The sequence below is a fragment of the Haplochromis burtoni genome, unplaced genomic scaffold (genome assembly GCF_018398535.1).
Source record: "Haplochromis burtoni strain Fernald_Lab_line unplaced genomic scaffold, NCSU_Asbu1 Contig_9, whole genome shotgun sequence".
NCBI lineage: Eukaryota > Metazoa > Chordata > Actinopteri > Cichliformes > Cichlidae > Haplochromis > Haplochromis burtoni.
This window is the reverse complement of record NW_024582370.1, coordinates 3,284,090-3,296,164: the sequence shown is the minus strand read 5'-3', so window position 1 is coordinate 3,296,164 and position 12,075 is coordinate 3,284,090. Positions and strand designations below refer to the sequence as shown.

The 12,075-nt window shown below is 41.0% G+C and overlaps 1 protein-coding gene across 1 annotated transcript; it reads left to right on the top strand.

Annotated features, from left to right (window-relative positions):
* Nucleotides 1–301: 301 nt before the first annotated feature.
* On the top strand, nt 302–11,645 carry troap (trophinin associated protein). Its single transcript, XM_005914847.3, has 14 exons — nt 302–321; nt 758–856; nt 1,177–1,414; nt 1,509–1,938; nt 2,126–2,244; nt 2,367–2,418; nt 2,617–2,762; nt 2,868–2,922; nt 3,027–3,115; nt 3,211–3,282; nt 6,180–6,278; nt 6,379–6,685; nt 7,006–7,208; nt 11,185–11,645. The coding sequence occupies exons 2-14, from the start codon at nt 795–797 to the stop codon at nt 11,245–11,247; spliced, it is 1,935 nt and encodes a 644-aa protein (XP_005914909.1). The 5' UTR covers nt 302–321; nt 758–794; the 3' UTR covers nt 11,248–11,645.
* The last annotated feature ends 430 nt before the right edge of the window (nt 11,646–12,075 follow it).

Sequence of the window (12,075 nt, the reverse complement as noted above, 5' to 3'; positions counted from 1 at the left end):
TATTATTATTATTATTATTATTATTATTATTATTATTATTATTATTATTATTATTATTATTATTATTATTATTATTGGTTTCTCTGAATGTCTGTACTTTGCACATAGGGGGAAGCCGCGGCAACACGCTGTCACGTGGTAAAACAACTTTCGCGTCGTTACCATGGAGTTGTTTATGAAACTCCATTTCTCATTGGTCGAAGACGTTATCCTGACCAAAGCGCACGCGGCCATTGGCTGATACGGATTCTTATTTCGACCAATGGCAAAGCGCGCTTTTTACAAACTCATATGAGTCCAGGAAGTTGACAGCCCACTGTGGTGAGAATAGACGGGGCTAGTGGTTTTTAAATCTGCACAAAACACCCGATAAACCAAAACATTTGGAGCTGTTCCGGTCTGAAATACTTTACTGGATGATCGGAAGGAAGAAACGGATACTCTGTTGAATTATAAGAACACAGAAGGTCCGTATGTAGCCAGGCTTGTGATCGGGGTAAAGCTAGCTTCTCTGGGGTAATTTTCACAAGTCAGCACGATGGTTTGTACTGTGTTACTAACAGGCATGCGCTTTTACGATTAGACAGATTGTTTGAGAACTTTAAATTAGCACATGTTAACGTTTTAAAGTCTCGTGTTTCTTTTTTGTTTTTGTTTTCATTGCATGTTTGGTGTCTTTTGCCCATCTCCATACTACCCTTGTTAGAAGCCTGTTTGGTATTTTGGTTGCTCAGCTTTAATTTCTTTCTGTCTTTAGTTGCTTCAGTTGCTCCTCACAGCTTTATCTCCTCATCATGGACTCTTCTCCAATCCTTCGTCAACAGAGTCAGAATAAAATCCGCAGTGACTTTATGAGGTGAGACTGATGATTTGAGCCGCAGTTACTGATATAGAATTTAAGAGCTGGGACTTATTTGGTCTGTCTACAGAAGCGTGTTTATTTGTTTGTCTCATAGTAAAATATACCTTTCTAGATCTCAGGTATCAAATCAGTACTGGTATTAAAAATGTCAGGCAGCTTGTTCCTCTCCTGTATCTGCCTCCCATCTTGTCTGGTTTTCTTTGTCCTTGGATCAGTTTTTTCCCCCCTTTTTTCCCCCTTTGCATGCTGCCTCCGGTGATTTCCCAGCCTCGAGCTGGGTTGTGTGACAAAGCTGACCGTTTTTCTTTTTTCAGAATGAAGAATGAACAAAACAAAAAGGTAGCAGACCCAAAGCCTTCCAAACCCATGTCAGCATCTCACCTTTCCAACAAAGATATTGAGAACAAAGATCCAGGAAGCTCAGCCACTGGTAAAAAGGCACCTCTACAAGCAGGTATAAGCAGGCTTCCGGTGCTTGCAAAGTCCCTCCATCTTCAGACTCCCTCGGACTTCAGTCAGTCCCACTGCAGGTGGGAGGAGAAACCTCTGGCTGTAAGCATCTCCTTTTGATCCTGTAGATTTCCATATTTTTTCATTTACTCGGGTTAGTCTGATGTGTTTAATAAGCATTTTCCTTTTTCTGCAGCGAAAAGCGCCGAAGAAAAAGCCACTCACTCGGCCTGTACCTTTTAATCTGTCACAGCCCAAAAGCACAAGAACGGCTGCTGAAAACCAACCTCTGGCTGTCCCAAAGCTTTGGACTCATGCAAACACAAAACCGTCTAAACATCCAACCGCTTTAAACGGCAACAAGGATTCAACCAAAGCTGCAGGGAAGCCTCTCGGAAAGACAACAGAAGATGCTTCCCACCTATCGGGACCAACTGGGCCTTCCAGCACATTTCAGACTTCATCTTTGTCCACCGCTATGTCATCCCGTCCTGATAGTGCTGCTACTTCTGCACAGTCTACTCCCAGTGCAGAGGTCTATTTGAATAGCATGAACCTGCTCAGCCTAAAAGACCATTCAAAAACAGCACATGCTAGTCAGACCACGCAGTGCAATTCTTCAAAAGGTAGTAAGCTTGTTTATTTATCGCATCTAAGGCACAAACTTCCACCTATATTTTGTGGATAATCACTTAAAGCTTGCAGGCTGTATTTCCCTCACTCCTTTAAATCCATGGAAATCCATTTATTTTGTCTAGTGAAAATGAAGATATTAAGAGAGTTTCTCTTGGGCTTTTTTCTTTTGCATTATAGAAAAGGGGGAGAACTTCCAGCCTGACCACGCGGCTTTGCTTAGCATCCTCCGGAACGAAGGAGTGGGCGTCACAGGTCCGGCGCCTACGACTCCGCAGTCCAAACCGTACAACTATTTGGTGAGTTGGATTCACAGCGGTGCATTCTTTATCATGCTTTTTTTTTTTGTTTGTTTGTTTTTAATGCCTATATTTGCAGCAGGTAAACATTTTTTAAAGGTGTCCAATGATCATGTGTGCAGCCCCAGCGAGTGTCCGTCATGACGAGCCGACAGAAAGCTGGAGCCCCTGCAGGTCAGTGTAAGATGGAGAACACAGCATGCGCTTGGCACAAAATCCCCAAGGAAAAATGCCACAATTATGAGTCTCATTAACTGGAAGCCAATTTTATTCAAACTAAACATCAGGCAGTGTTAGTTGGGTGTTCATAATGTTCAGTATTACACTTACGTCATATTATTTAAATGATTGTTGTCTGTACTTTTCTCACAGGATCAGTGAAGTCTGTGCAGTTCTCTCCAGACCCCGCTGCGCTGCAAAGCATCCTCCAGAACGAGGGAGTGAAAGGCGGAGGGCCCGTGGGCACAACACCCCGAAGTTCAGTCTGTCCACCAAGCAGGGCGACTTCAATCTACACAGTAAATTTGTGTTCACTTCTGTACTTCCTCATACTTGTTACATTGTTGTTATTGCTTTTTTTGCTTTTTAAGTGCTGCCTTTGAAATAATTTCTTCTGTCTTCAGGCTCAGAGAGTGCCGGTTAGAAAAAATCGTCCAGAGGCGACTGCTGTGCCAGCAAGTAAGATGCAGCATTGCTCCACTCGTTATCTTTATAAAACCCAAAGCACTCTTATCTCGTTGTCCTTTTAATCTGATGTGACGTGGCTTTTTTCTCCTGAGCAGCAGCATCAGCAGCACTCAAAGAGACGGCGCTGAACAAATGGACCCCACAGAGAGTCCGCAACACCAGACATCAGCCCCTGTCTGCTATGGTCAGTATGTATTTATTGTATGTTGGCACTCTGTCCAGGTAGTCTGTTGTGTTGTGCACAATCACCGCGTTAACTCATAATGCTTCTGTTTGCAGAAATGGCATCAGTCGCCATACGGCACCCCTGGATTCAAGAGTTGCAAAACCAACCTTCAGCCCCAACAGGAGGTGAGATGGGAAACCCTGACTTAACCTTTTATACTGTGTGTGTGTGTGTGTGTGTCAGTGCCAAAAGATGTTCTTAAGTACTTTGCGTAAATATTGTTTAGTCACCATAAAAGGGAATCAGGAACTAATCTAAATGAACACATAAAAAGTTCTAACCAAAAAAGCTTTTTGGTTTTAAAATATTAAGCTACAATGTCAGTATCCCAACTTTGGGAGTGATGAGCGGTGGGGAAGGAGCGAGACATCCTTCATTGCGAATAGGCCTCACTAAGCATCTCTTTATACCTTCTAGTATAACTCTGTTGAACAAATCCAGGTAGGGATGGGTATTGATAAGATTTTCACGATTCCGATTCCATTTTCGATTCTGTTTAACGATTCGATTTTTTATTGATTCTTTTTAAAAAAGGAGAACACTAAGGTCGATAGCTTAGAACTTTGTTTTATATCTTCTCTTTGAACAAGATAGAAATTTAGGAGTAACATGGCCTTACAAACCCAGCAGGGTCGCGGGGGGCGCTGGAGCCTATCCCAGCTGTCATAGGGCGAGAGGCGGGGTACACCCTGGACAGGTCGCCAGTCTGTCGCAGGGCCAACACACAGGGACAGACAACCATGCACTCACATTCATCGCACATTCACACCTAGTGACAATTTGGATTATCCAATTAACCTATCCCCACAAGCTGCATGTCTTTGGACGGTGGGAGGAAGCCGGAGTACCCGGAGAGAACCCACGCAAACACGGGGAGAACATGCAAACTCCACACAGAAAGACCCCGGCCTGATGGTGGAATTGAACTCAGGACCTTCTTGCTGTGCGGCAACAGTGCTAACCACCGTGCCGCGCTGCCATGATCAATTCAAAATAAAATGCCCACAAACCTAATGTAAAGGAAAGGCTTTTATTTTGTAGCACATACTGAATTAACACTATAAAAGCTACTCTACAGGAATTGCAGTAAAAAATAAAACAAAAGCAAAATATGTTTTTTAAATGGTTGTTAAAAAAACTAACCAAAGTAGAAGACAACTGTTTAGTGGAAAGTATTCGACATTCTAGAGATTCTCAGGCATAATAACTTCTTTCATAATTTAAACAAGGACAGGTAGAAAACGTTCATATTTAGTGAAAGATATTTATTAACATTATCCAATGAGAGTTACTGAATGTCTGTAGGCAGTGAGATCTTGGTGGTTGATGAGGCGACAGAATGTCATCTATGTTTTGTTTTAAATTCAGTTTCATTGCTGTCTTTATTTAGCATAATATATTTGTTATAATTGGGGTGAGCAAAAGTTGCTTGACTAGATTGTAATAACTAAATAATCATCCTAATAAATTATTCTGTAGCAATTACACAAGAATATCCAGTAATGTCCCTGCCTACAATTAAACACATTCACTTACCGAAAATCGGGGGCATCTGCTGTGGCAAATGGGTGCAAGCCTTTTACCACAAACTTAGTCACTGCTCGGTGACATTCGTCTATCCTGGCCTGAAAGGAGACGCTACCGGTAGACTGCAGCGAGAACTGCCAGCATCTGAGCCAGACTCTGTCTGTCTCTCTCATCATGGTCACCTAAATGCACAGTAATGGCAGGTTTTGTAATAAGGCAGATGCGCTAACATAATATGCACTGTTAGTTGATTATTTACCTGCCGCATTAACGGGAGAGGACGTGCAAACGTTAGCGCTGCTGCTGGGTTGAGAGTCACGAGTCCGGAGCGGAATTAAAAACACGCGTGTCATCGCGTGTTTTGTGAGCAAATGCTTTTGCATATTCGTAGTGTTTCCTCCCTTAAATGAAATATCTACTTTGCAAGTTGCCCTGTTGTCATCCGGTTCTCTAAAGTATAACAAAGTTTTGAGGCGCCGTGTTTCCTGCCAGGTGAATGACGCTCCGCAAGTGGTGACGTCATTCGGGGCGACTGGAATCGATAAGGGAATCGTTTGCAAAAATGGCATCGAAAACCGGTTCTCAACAAGAACCGGTTTTCGATACCCATCCCTAAATCCAGGTGATATATAATATCTGATCAGGTATGATATGGTGTCACTTGCACGTATTTTCGCTTTTATCTCTGTGCCTTTAGTGTTGGTAATTGTGACGTCTTTGTTGTTGTGGTTTTATTTGTCTGACAGCTTCCACGAGGCACAAAAGAAATGTCTTTCTCTGTGGGCCTCAATAATAATGATAATGATCAGATTAGTGCTGATGGTGTGCTTCGATTTTAGTCCTCAGAGATGCAGGTAAAAAAAAGTTTACAGGAAATGTTCTTGGTGTCGGTCCTTGTAGACTGGGTCAGGACAACATGCTGTGGTGTGACTGCGAATCAGCTGCCTTCAGAAGTGTTTTGTCTTGTGTTTTAATAACTCTTCAAACTCCCCCAATAAATGTTTATCCATCATGACTTTTGAGCACCTTATTTCCCAACGGGTCACCACAGCGGACAGGTGCGACTGGTTGATTTGGCACTTATTTTCACCCTCCCATTTATCCAGGCTTGGGATCAGCGCTGGGAGTACACTACTCCATTTAATTTGGAACCACTGTACCTCACTACACAAAACAAAAAAAGATGTAAAAACAATATAACAAACATATTGGACAATAAAGACGAGAAAATGAAATGAGCAAACCCAGTCTGGACTATGATGAAACCAAACTGAATTATAAATAACAAAGGAATTAAATCTTAAAGAAACAAATTTCCAAATGTAAAACACTTCAAACTCTGGGCACCGCCGCAGGAAAAGAGGTGAAGCAGAAAGAGAGCGCTGCATTAATTTATAAAATTATTACTTTTAAAAAAATCATGTAACTACAATATACTTGGGGACAAATGCACATTTTATTTTGTGTCAGTTACAGTTCCTTTAACCTTTTGCAGGAGGTGGTCCAGAGACTGTTTGATGAAGAAGAAGAAGAAGAGCAGAGCGCAAATGTGACAGAAAAAGATTGCGAGCAGCGACCAGTTCAAGCCTCAGCTGTGAGAATTTGAAGCGACCGATCCACATTAAATTAAGTTCTTCTGATTAAAGTAGTAGCTTAACAGTCAGTGTATTTTTGTTTTCTATTCATGTCTCCAGAGTAAATCTCACTGTGACAAGGAGGAGGAGAAGAGCAGGACCAACGATGATGAGGAGGAGGAGGAGAAGTTAGTGGGAGAACAGATGTTCTTGCAGGCCCAGCACAGAGAGTCTGTTATCTTTTTCTCGACGGGTAAAAAGTTGTTCAGAGTGCCGCGTTTAGAGAAGCTGGGGGACTCCGCTCTGCAGGATCAGTGCGCTCCAGTTTCACCAGAAGAGCGAAAGGGGCTGCCAGTGCACGGCGAGGTGCCGGCTGTGCCAGGACCGAGCTGTAAGATCACCCCCGCTGTTCAGCGCCCGCACAGAGGTAACTCTGATCGATCACACTCCCCTTAACCTCTTGAAAGCTGACTCGGAGTAACCATTGAAGCTGTTTTCTGAACCGAGTGGTTTCGTGGTGTGAAAACCACAAGTGTCGTCTTTATGGGGGAAAGGGTTAACAATGTTGTGTGCCTGTTGTGACATTTATTAAAGTGTAGACTAAAAGTGAGTGCCAGGAGAAAAAGAACCACGATATTTGATTTAAAAAGTGACAAAAATTGACACAATTTTCCTGCTATTAAATAATTAGATTCTTTAATTAATTTTTACGAAGACTGCAGATATTTAATTTTTTTCCTGTCACAGATCTCGTTGGTCAGAAGACTTGCTCTGTGAGTTCTGCAGTGTTGATGTTGCGCAAGCGTTTTCCTCCCCTGGAGGAGCTGCGTTTGGACGAGGAGGTGGCCACCTACACATCAGCGTCTGTCCAGGCTCCCCCTGGGTTTGCTCCCCTTCGACCTTCCTGTGGAAACCCTCTGGCCTCCATTTTGCACTTCGAAGAGTCCACTGTAAGTGTAGCTCTGACAATCTGCAGTGTAACAAACTTTATATCACTGCTTTATGGTTTCTTCTTTTCTTTTCTTTTTTTTATTGAATTGAAAATACCAGCATGCTGTCGCTCTGCCTGAGTGGGTTCTCTCCAGGTACTCTGGCTTTCTTCTACAGTCTAAAGACGTGTGTGTTAGGTTAAGTGGCAACTTTAAACTGGCCGTAGGTGTGATAGTGAGTGTGTGTGGCTCTCTATCCATGTCAGCTCTGTGATTGACTGGTCACCCGTCCAGGGTGGACCTCATGTTTTGCTCTATGACAGCTGGACTAGAGCAAAAGTGCAACCCTGAACTGGATCAAGGTTGAGTGGATGGATGGAAGTATTCAGTTCAGAGTGTGCTTCTAGAGAAAATGATAGTTGGCAGAACAACACAGGTTCAGATTTTTGATTAATTGTGACTTTTATTCAAATTATTCCATTTTGAAAAGCCAAGAAAAGGGAAACCATGATGGTACAAACATAAAAGCAATAGACCCTGCACAACTAGGGCTGCCACAAACGATTATTTTGATAGTCGACTAGTCACCGATTATTTATGCGATTAGTCGACTAATCATCATCCACTGGACATAAAACTACAGCTTATTGCACCAGCAGCATCTGCTCTTATATAACTATCATTAGCTTTAAGCTTTTAAGGTGCTAACTAAAAATAAAGACAAGATGATAGTTTATTCAATTTTAATGAAATTTGCAGATTGTTTTGGTAAAGTTTAATAAACTCCTTGCTATCTAAAATATAACAGGACACCGGAGTATATTCTCCAGCATCTCACACTTCTGATAATCAGCTGTCTGCTTGACGTTTATTCAGCTGTGTAAAAACTATAACTTTAATCTCAGCCAAACCGATTTACTCAGGAACAAATAAAATACTAAAAAAAAAAAAAAGCCAAACAACAACATTTTTAATTTATCTAAGTGACTCATATATATTTAACCTGAGTCGCGAAAGACGGCGGTGGGTTTGAAAACAATTTGCCGGGAGTCCGGTGTTCTCACGGCGCTAGTGACCTAGCCCCCGGCTAGCTATCAGCTAGTGGGTAACAGACGTCTCCGAAAACGTCGGAGCGCTTTTGAAAATATGTGGTGTCCTGATAAACTGAGCCGATATTTGAGGTTTACACAGCTACATTCTCGCCTGAAAATATGTTAAACGTTTATTTTGTGACCCAGAAAGAATAATAAGAGTAATATTAAAACTAACTAGCTGCCGCCATTGTTGGAAACTAAGCTGGGCCGCGCTATGAATTCTGGGACACAGCTGCTTCTTCTTCTTCGGGGTTTAACGGCAGCTGGCATCCTTGTACATGCAGTGCTGCCATCTTCTGTTTCAGTCCGTTATTACACTCTTAAATCCTGCTACTTATTCCTGCGTCTTTTGCGATCTTACAAAGCTTCAAACGACGCGTCGACTATTAAATCAGTCGTCGACGATTTTGATAGTCGACGTAATCGTGACTAGTCGACAAATCGTGGCAGCCCTATGCACAACACAGGTGATGTTGCAGCAGGGATCTGAAGGTGTCATAGGGGATCATCTTATTGTTAGGGTTGTCTGCAGGCTCTTTACCTCACTATCTCAGTATATAAAGCGCCTCGAGGCGACTTGTTGTTGTGCATTGGTGCTGTATAAGAGTGGAAAGGAAACACAGACGCCACAGAGGAGTAGTTGTTCTCTGTGGAGGACACGTGGCCTTGCATCTCTAGCATCTACACAGATAAGGGGATGTTCTCACAGAGGCACAAAATCATCTTCTGAATTGACTGAAAAAGTTAAATAAACAGAAAGACCAAAGTAAACGATCGCCCTCTGAACGGACACACTATAAACACAAAAGAAAAAGCGCTTTCTGTCGTACGTTGGCTCTCCAAACTACTGATTATCATAAAAACTCAGAGTAGCCATAATCTGGAAGAAAATTCTGAAAGGAGACACGTTTTGTTTTCATCTGTTCACACAGTGCAGATGCTGTAGTCTCACACTGATCCTATGTTTCATGCCACTAAACAGGTTTTGGTGTTTGCCTGTAAACAACATTCACCACCTCTTCTTTTGTTTATAGCATCGAATCAAAGCATTTTTAAGTATCATCAAAGAGTCGCTACGCTTTATTTCAGTGCATTCTTGGTTGGATGCTGTTCTCTGATCATTTATGTGAACATTTCAGCTTAACAGTCAGTTTAATAGACCGACAGCGCGCTTGTTTTGGAAATGTGGTGGCACAGAAAAGCTCAAATGAAGACCATCTGGAACATGAATAAAAGTTTTAAAGCAATGTTAATGATCAGTTATAGAAATATATAATATTTAGCGGTTTGATTATTGGGTGTGATAATTGTGCACAAATCAGTTGGAGATTTCACCCTCGGTGTACAAATAACTGTTGCAGCAGTGTATGAAGCTAAAGATATCTTAAAGAAGATCAATCCATCTTTATTTCACACTCAGTGGTCCAGGAAAAAACAATAAAGGTACATTAAACGCATCATTATTTTCTCACAAACAGACAGCTGTACCAGTGCGTCCATATTAAAGATCGTATCATTATTACCATTAGTTTCCACATGAAGAGTGGCGTAAGAAGATGTTTGCTTGTGCATTTGTATCATTTTCCCCTAAACATCTTCATCATCTGTCGTTTGATCTGTAATGACGTGTCTAAGATATGCGAGCTAATTACAGAAAATCGGGTAATCTGATGAGCATGTGTCCTCTGTGGTTTTACACATCATTATAAAACCCCAATTCCCAAAAAATTGGCACGCTGTATAAAATGTAAATGACAACAAAATGCACTGGTTTCCAAACACAGGCGATGTCAAACATTTAAATTGAGATAATGTCTCTCTTTAAGAAAAATCTTTGCTCATTTTGAATTTGAAGGCAGCAAAACGTCCTAAAAGTTGTGACGAGGCAACAAAAGGCTGGAAAAGTTAGTGGTGTTTAAAAGAAACAGACGTTTAGGTTAATGTGCAACAGGTCAATGACTTGATTGGGTTTAAAAATAGCATCTCAGAGAGGCAGAAGTTCAAACTGCATCGACAAATTGTGGAACAAATTCAGAAAAATGTTCATCAGCATAAAATGATGAAGACTTTGAATATCTCATCATGTACAGAACTTAATATCATTAAAGGATTCAATGAACCCAGAGAAATCGAGGCTGAAAATCTGTTATTGGATGCCTGCGATCTTCGAACCCTCGGTGCTGTCAAATTTAAAAATAAGCTAATATGTTCCTTAAAATGTTGAGTTTTCTTGAGAAATGGAGAGCACCTACTTTGTTGTTCCCTCATAGAAACTTGTGTAGAAACAAATACGAGTCCAATTTCTAAGCTTCAGAAGAAAGCTATAAGAATTATAAATGGATTAAGGTTATTATTCACCAATTACACATTACTAATTATTTATTAAACTACATTAATTCACACTTTTTCACCCTGCACACGTGATGTACAAAATGATCTACCTCCAAACTGTATTCACGGGTTGTTTAAACCATATTTGAAAAAAGTACAGTTCAGGACGATTTACAGGTGTACGTCTGCAGTAGGGACACAGCAAGACGAGGTAAATAAATATTAAACTGTCGACATTTGCTTTATTTTTATCTTGTTTGGTTTTGCTTTAAAGGTGTATAAAGTATGCTGTGTAAATGGAATAAGGTGTAATTTTCTATAGCACGAATTGAACCTTTTAGTCAGTTTGTGCTACTAATTTCAGTTCTATTTGTCTGTTGTTGTTTTTTCCTTCTGTAGCTGATGTAAGATTTAAAGCACTTAACACTGACCAAAATAAGACTCTGTGTGATCTGAGTGCTGCACAGAACACTCGGACATCAGGACAGCAGCTTAAATATTCTCTGTGGTCGGATGTGTTTGATGTGCACAACACAGTCAGAATAAATATTTGTCTTGATTTTGTTTTTCAGAGATTTGTCCCAATTGGCTCCGATCTCTCGTCTGGTCCGCCTTCTCCGCTGCAGGACAGTTGACTTGCACCACAGCTGCAGTGTTTGCTTTCACTGTGAAACGCCGCTGACTTCACTTTACAAATATTTGTCGAACACTGCTCCAAAAAGAAAAAGGGTATATCTAAATTATACTGTTTTTCTTTCATAACTACAGACACTTGTATGTTTTTAATAAAGTAGATTAAAAGTTATCTTTTTGGGACCTAGGTCCAATGTATGTGTTGGAAAAAATATTTTTTTAAAAGGTCAATGAAGAGATCAGTGCTGTTGGCTGTAGTGTACATGTGGATCAATGGTTAGGATCTCTGTGATGTACAGTGTTTATAATAAATAGTTGTTACTGTCTGGCCATGTGTGGTTTGTTTTGTTTTTTTTAAGCACATACACAATTTAAGATTTGTTGATTTGGGAAGTAATCTCAGGATTTGGCCCCATGATAAAAACGAACTTTGAATAGTGTCAGACAAATATTTGTTTCATGTCTTTACCTTCAGTTATTTCATGTTTGTGAAGATGATGCTTTAAGTTTGGTTAAGATTGACAGTTTGCTATATTTTAGAGAATGAAGTAGTGGCGCTATGGTGTAGAGGTTTGCACATTCGTTTAATGCCACAAAGATCCTTAGTTTGGTCCCGGGAGGAGACACAAATCCCTTTGAAGTTGTGTCAGGTAGAATGTAAAAGTCTCCCAAATCACACATCTGGAGCTACCTGCTGTGCTCCTGTGAATAAGAGAGCTGCTGAAATCATCATTGCCCCACTCACATGTAGCACTGAGATATGGAAACGACACTTCAGTGATGCAAAATCTCAGACTGACTTGCATTCTGCACTTTGTTTCTTGGCCAGA

Excerpts from the sequence above, each read along its gene's own strand:
- troap (XM_005914847.3), top strand. The coding sequence starts at position 795 with ATGGACTCTTCTCCAATCCTTCGTCAACAGAGTCAGAATAAAATCCGC. Across the intron at positions 857-1,176 it reads ATCCGCAGTGACTTTATGAG|AATGAAGAATGAACAAAACA; the intron begins GTGAGACTGATG and ends TTCTTTTTTCAG. Across the intron at positions 3,116-3,210 it reads ATCAGCCCCTGTCTGCTATG|AAATGGCATCAGTCGCCATA; the intron begins GTCAGTATGTAT and ends TTCTGTTTGCAG.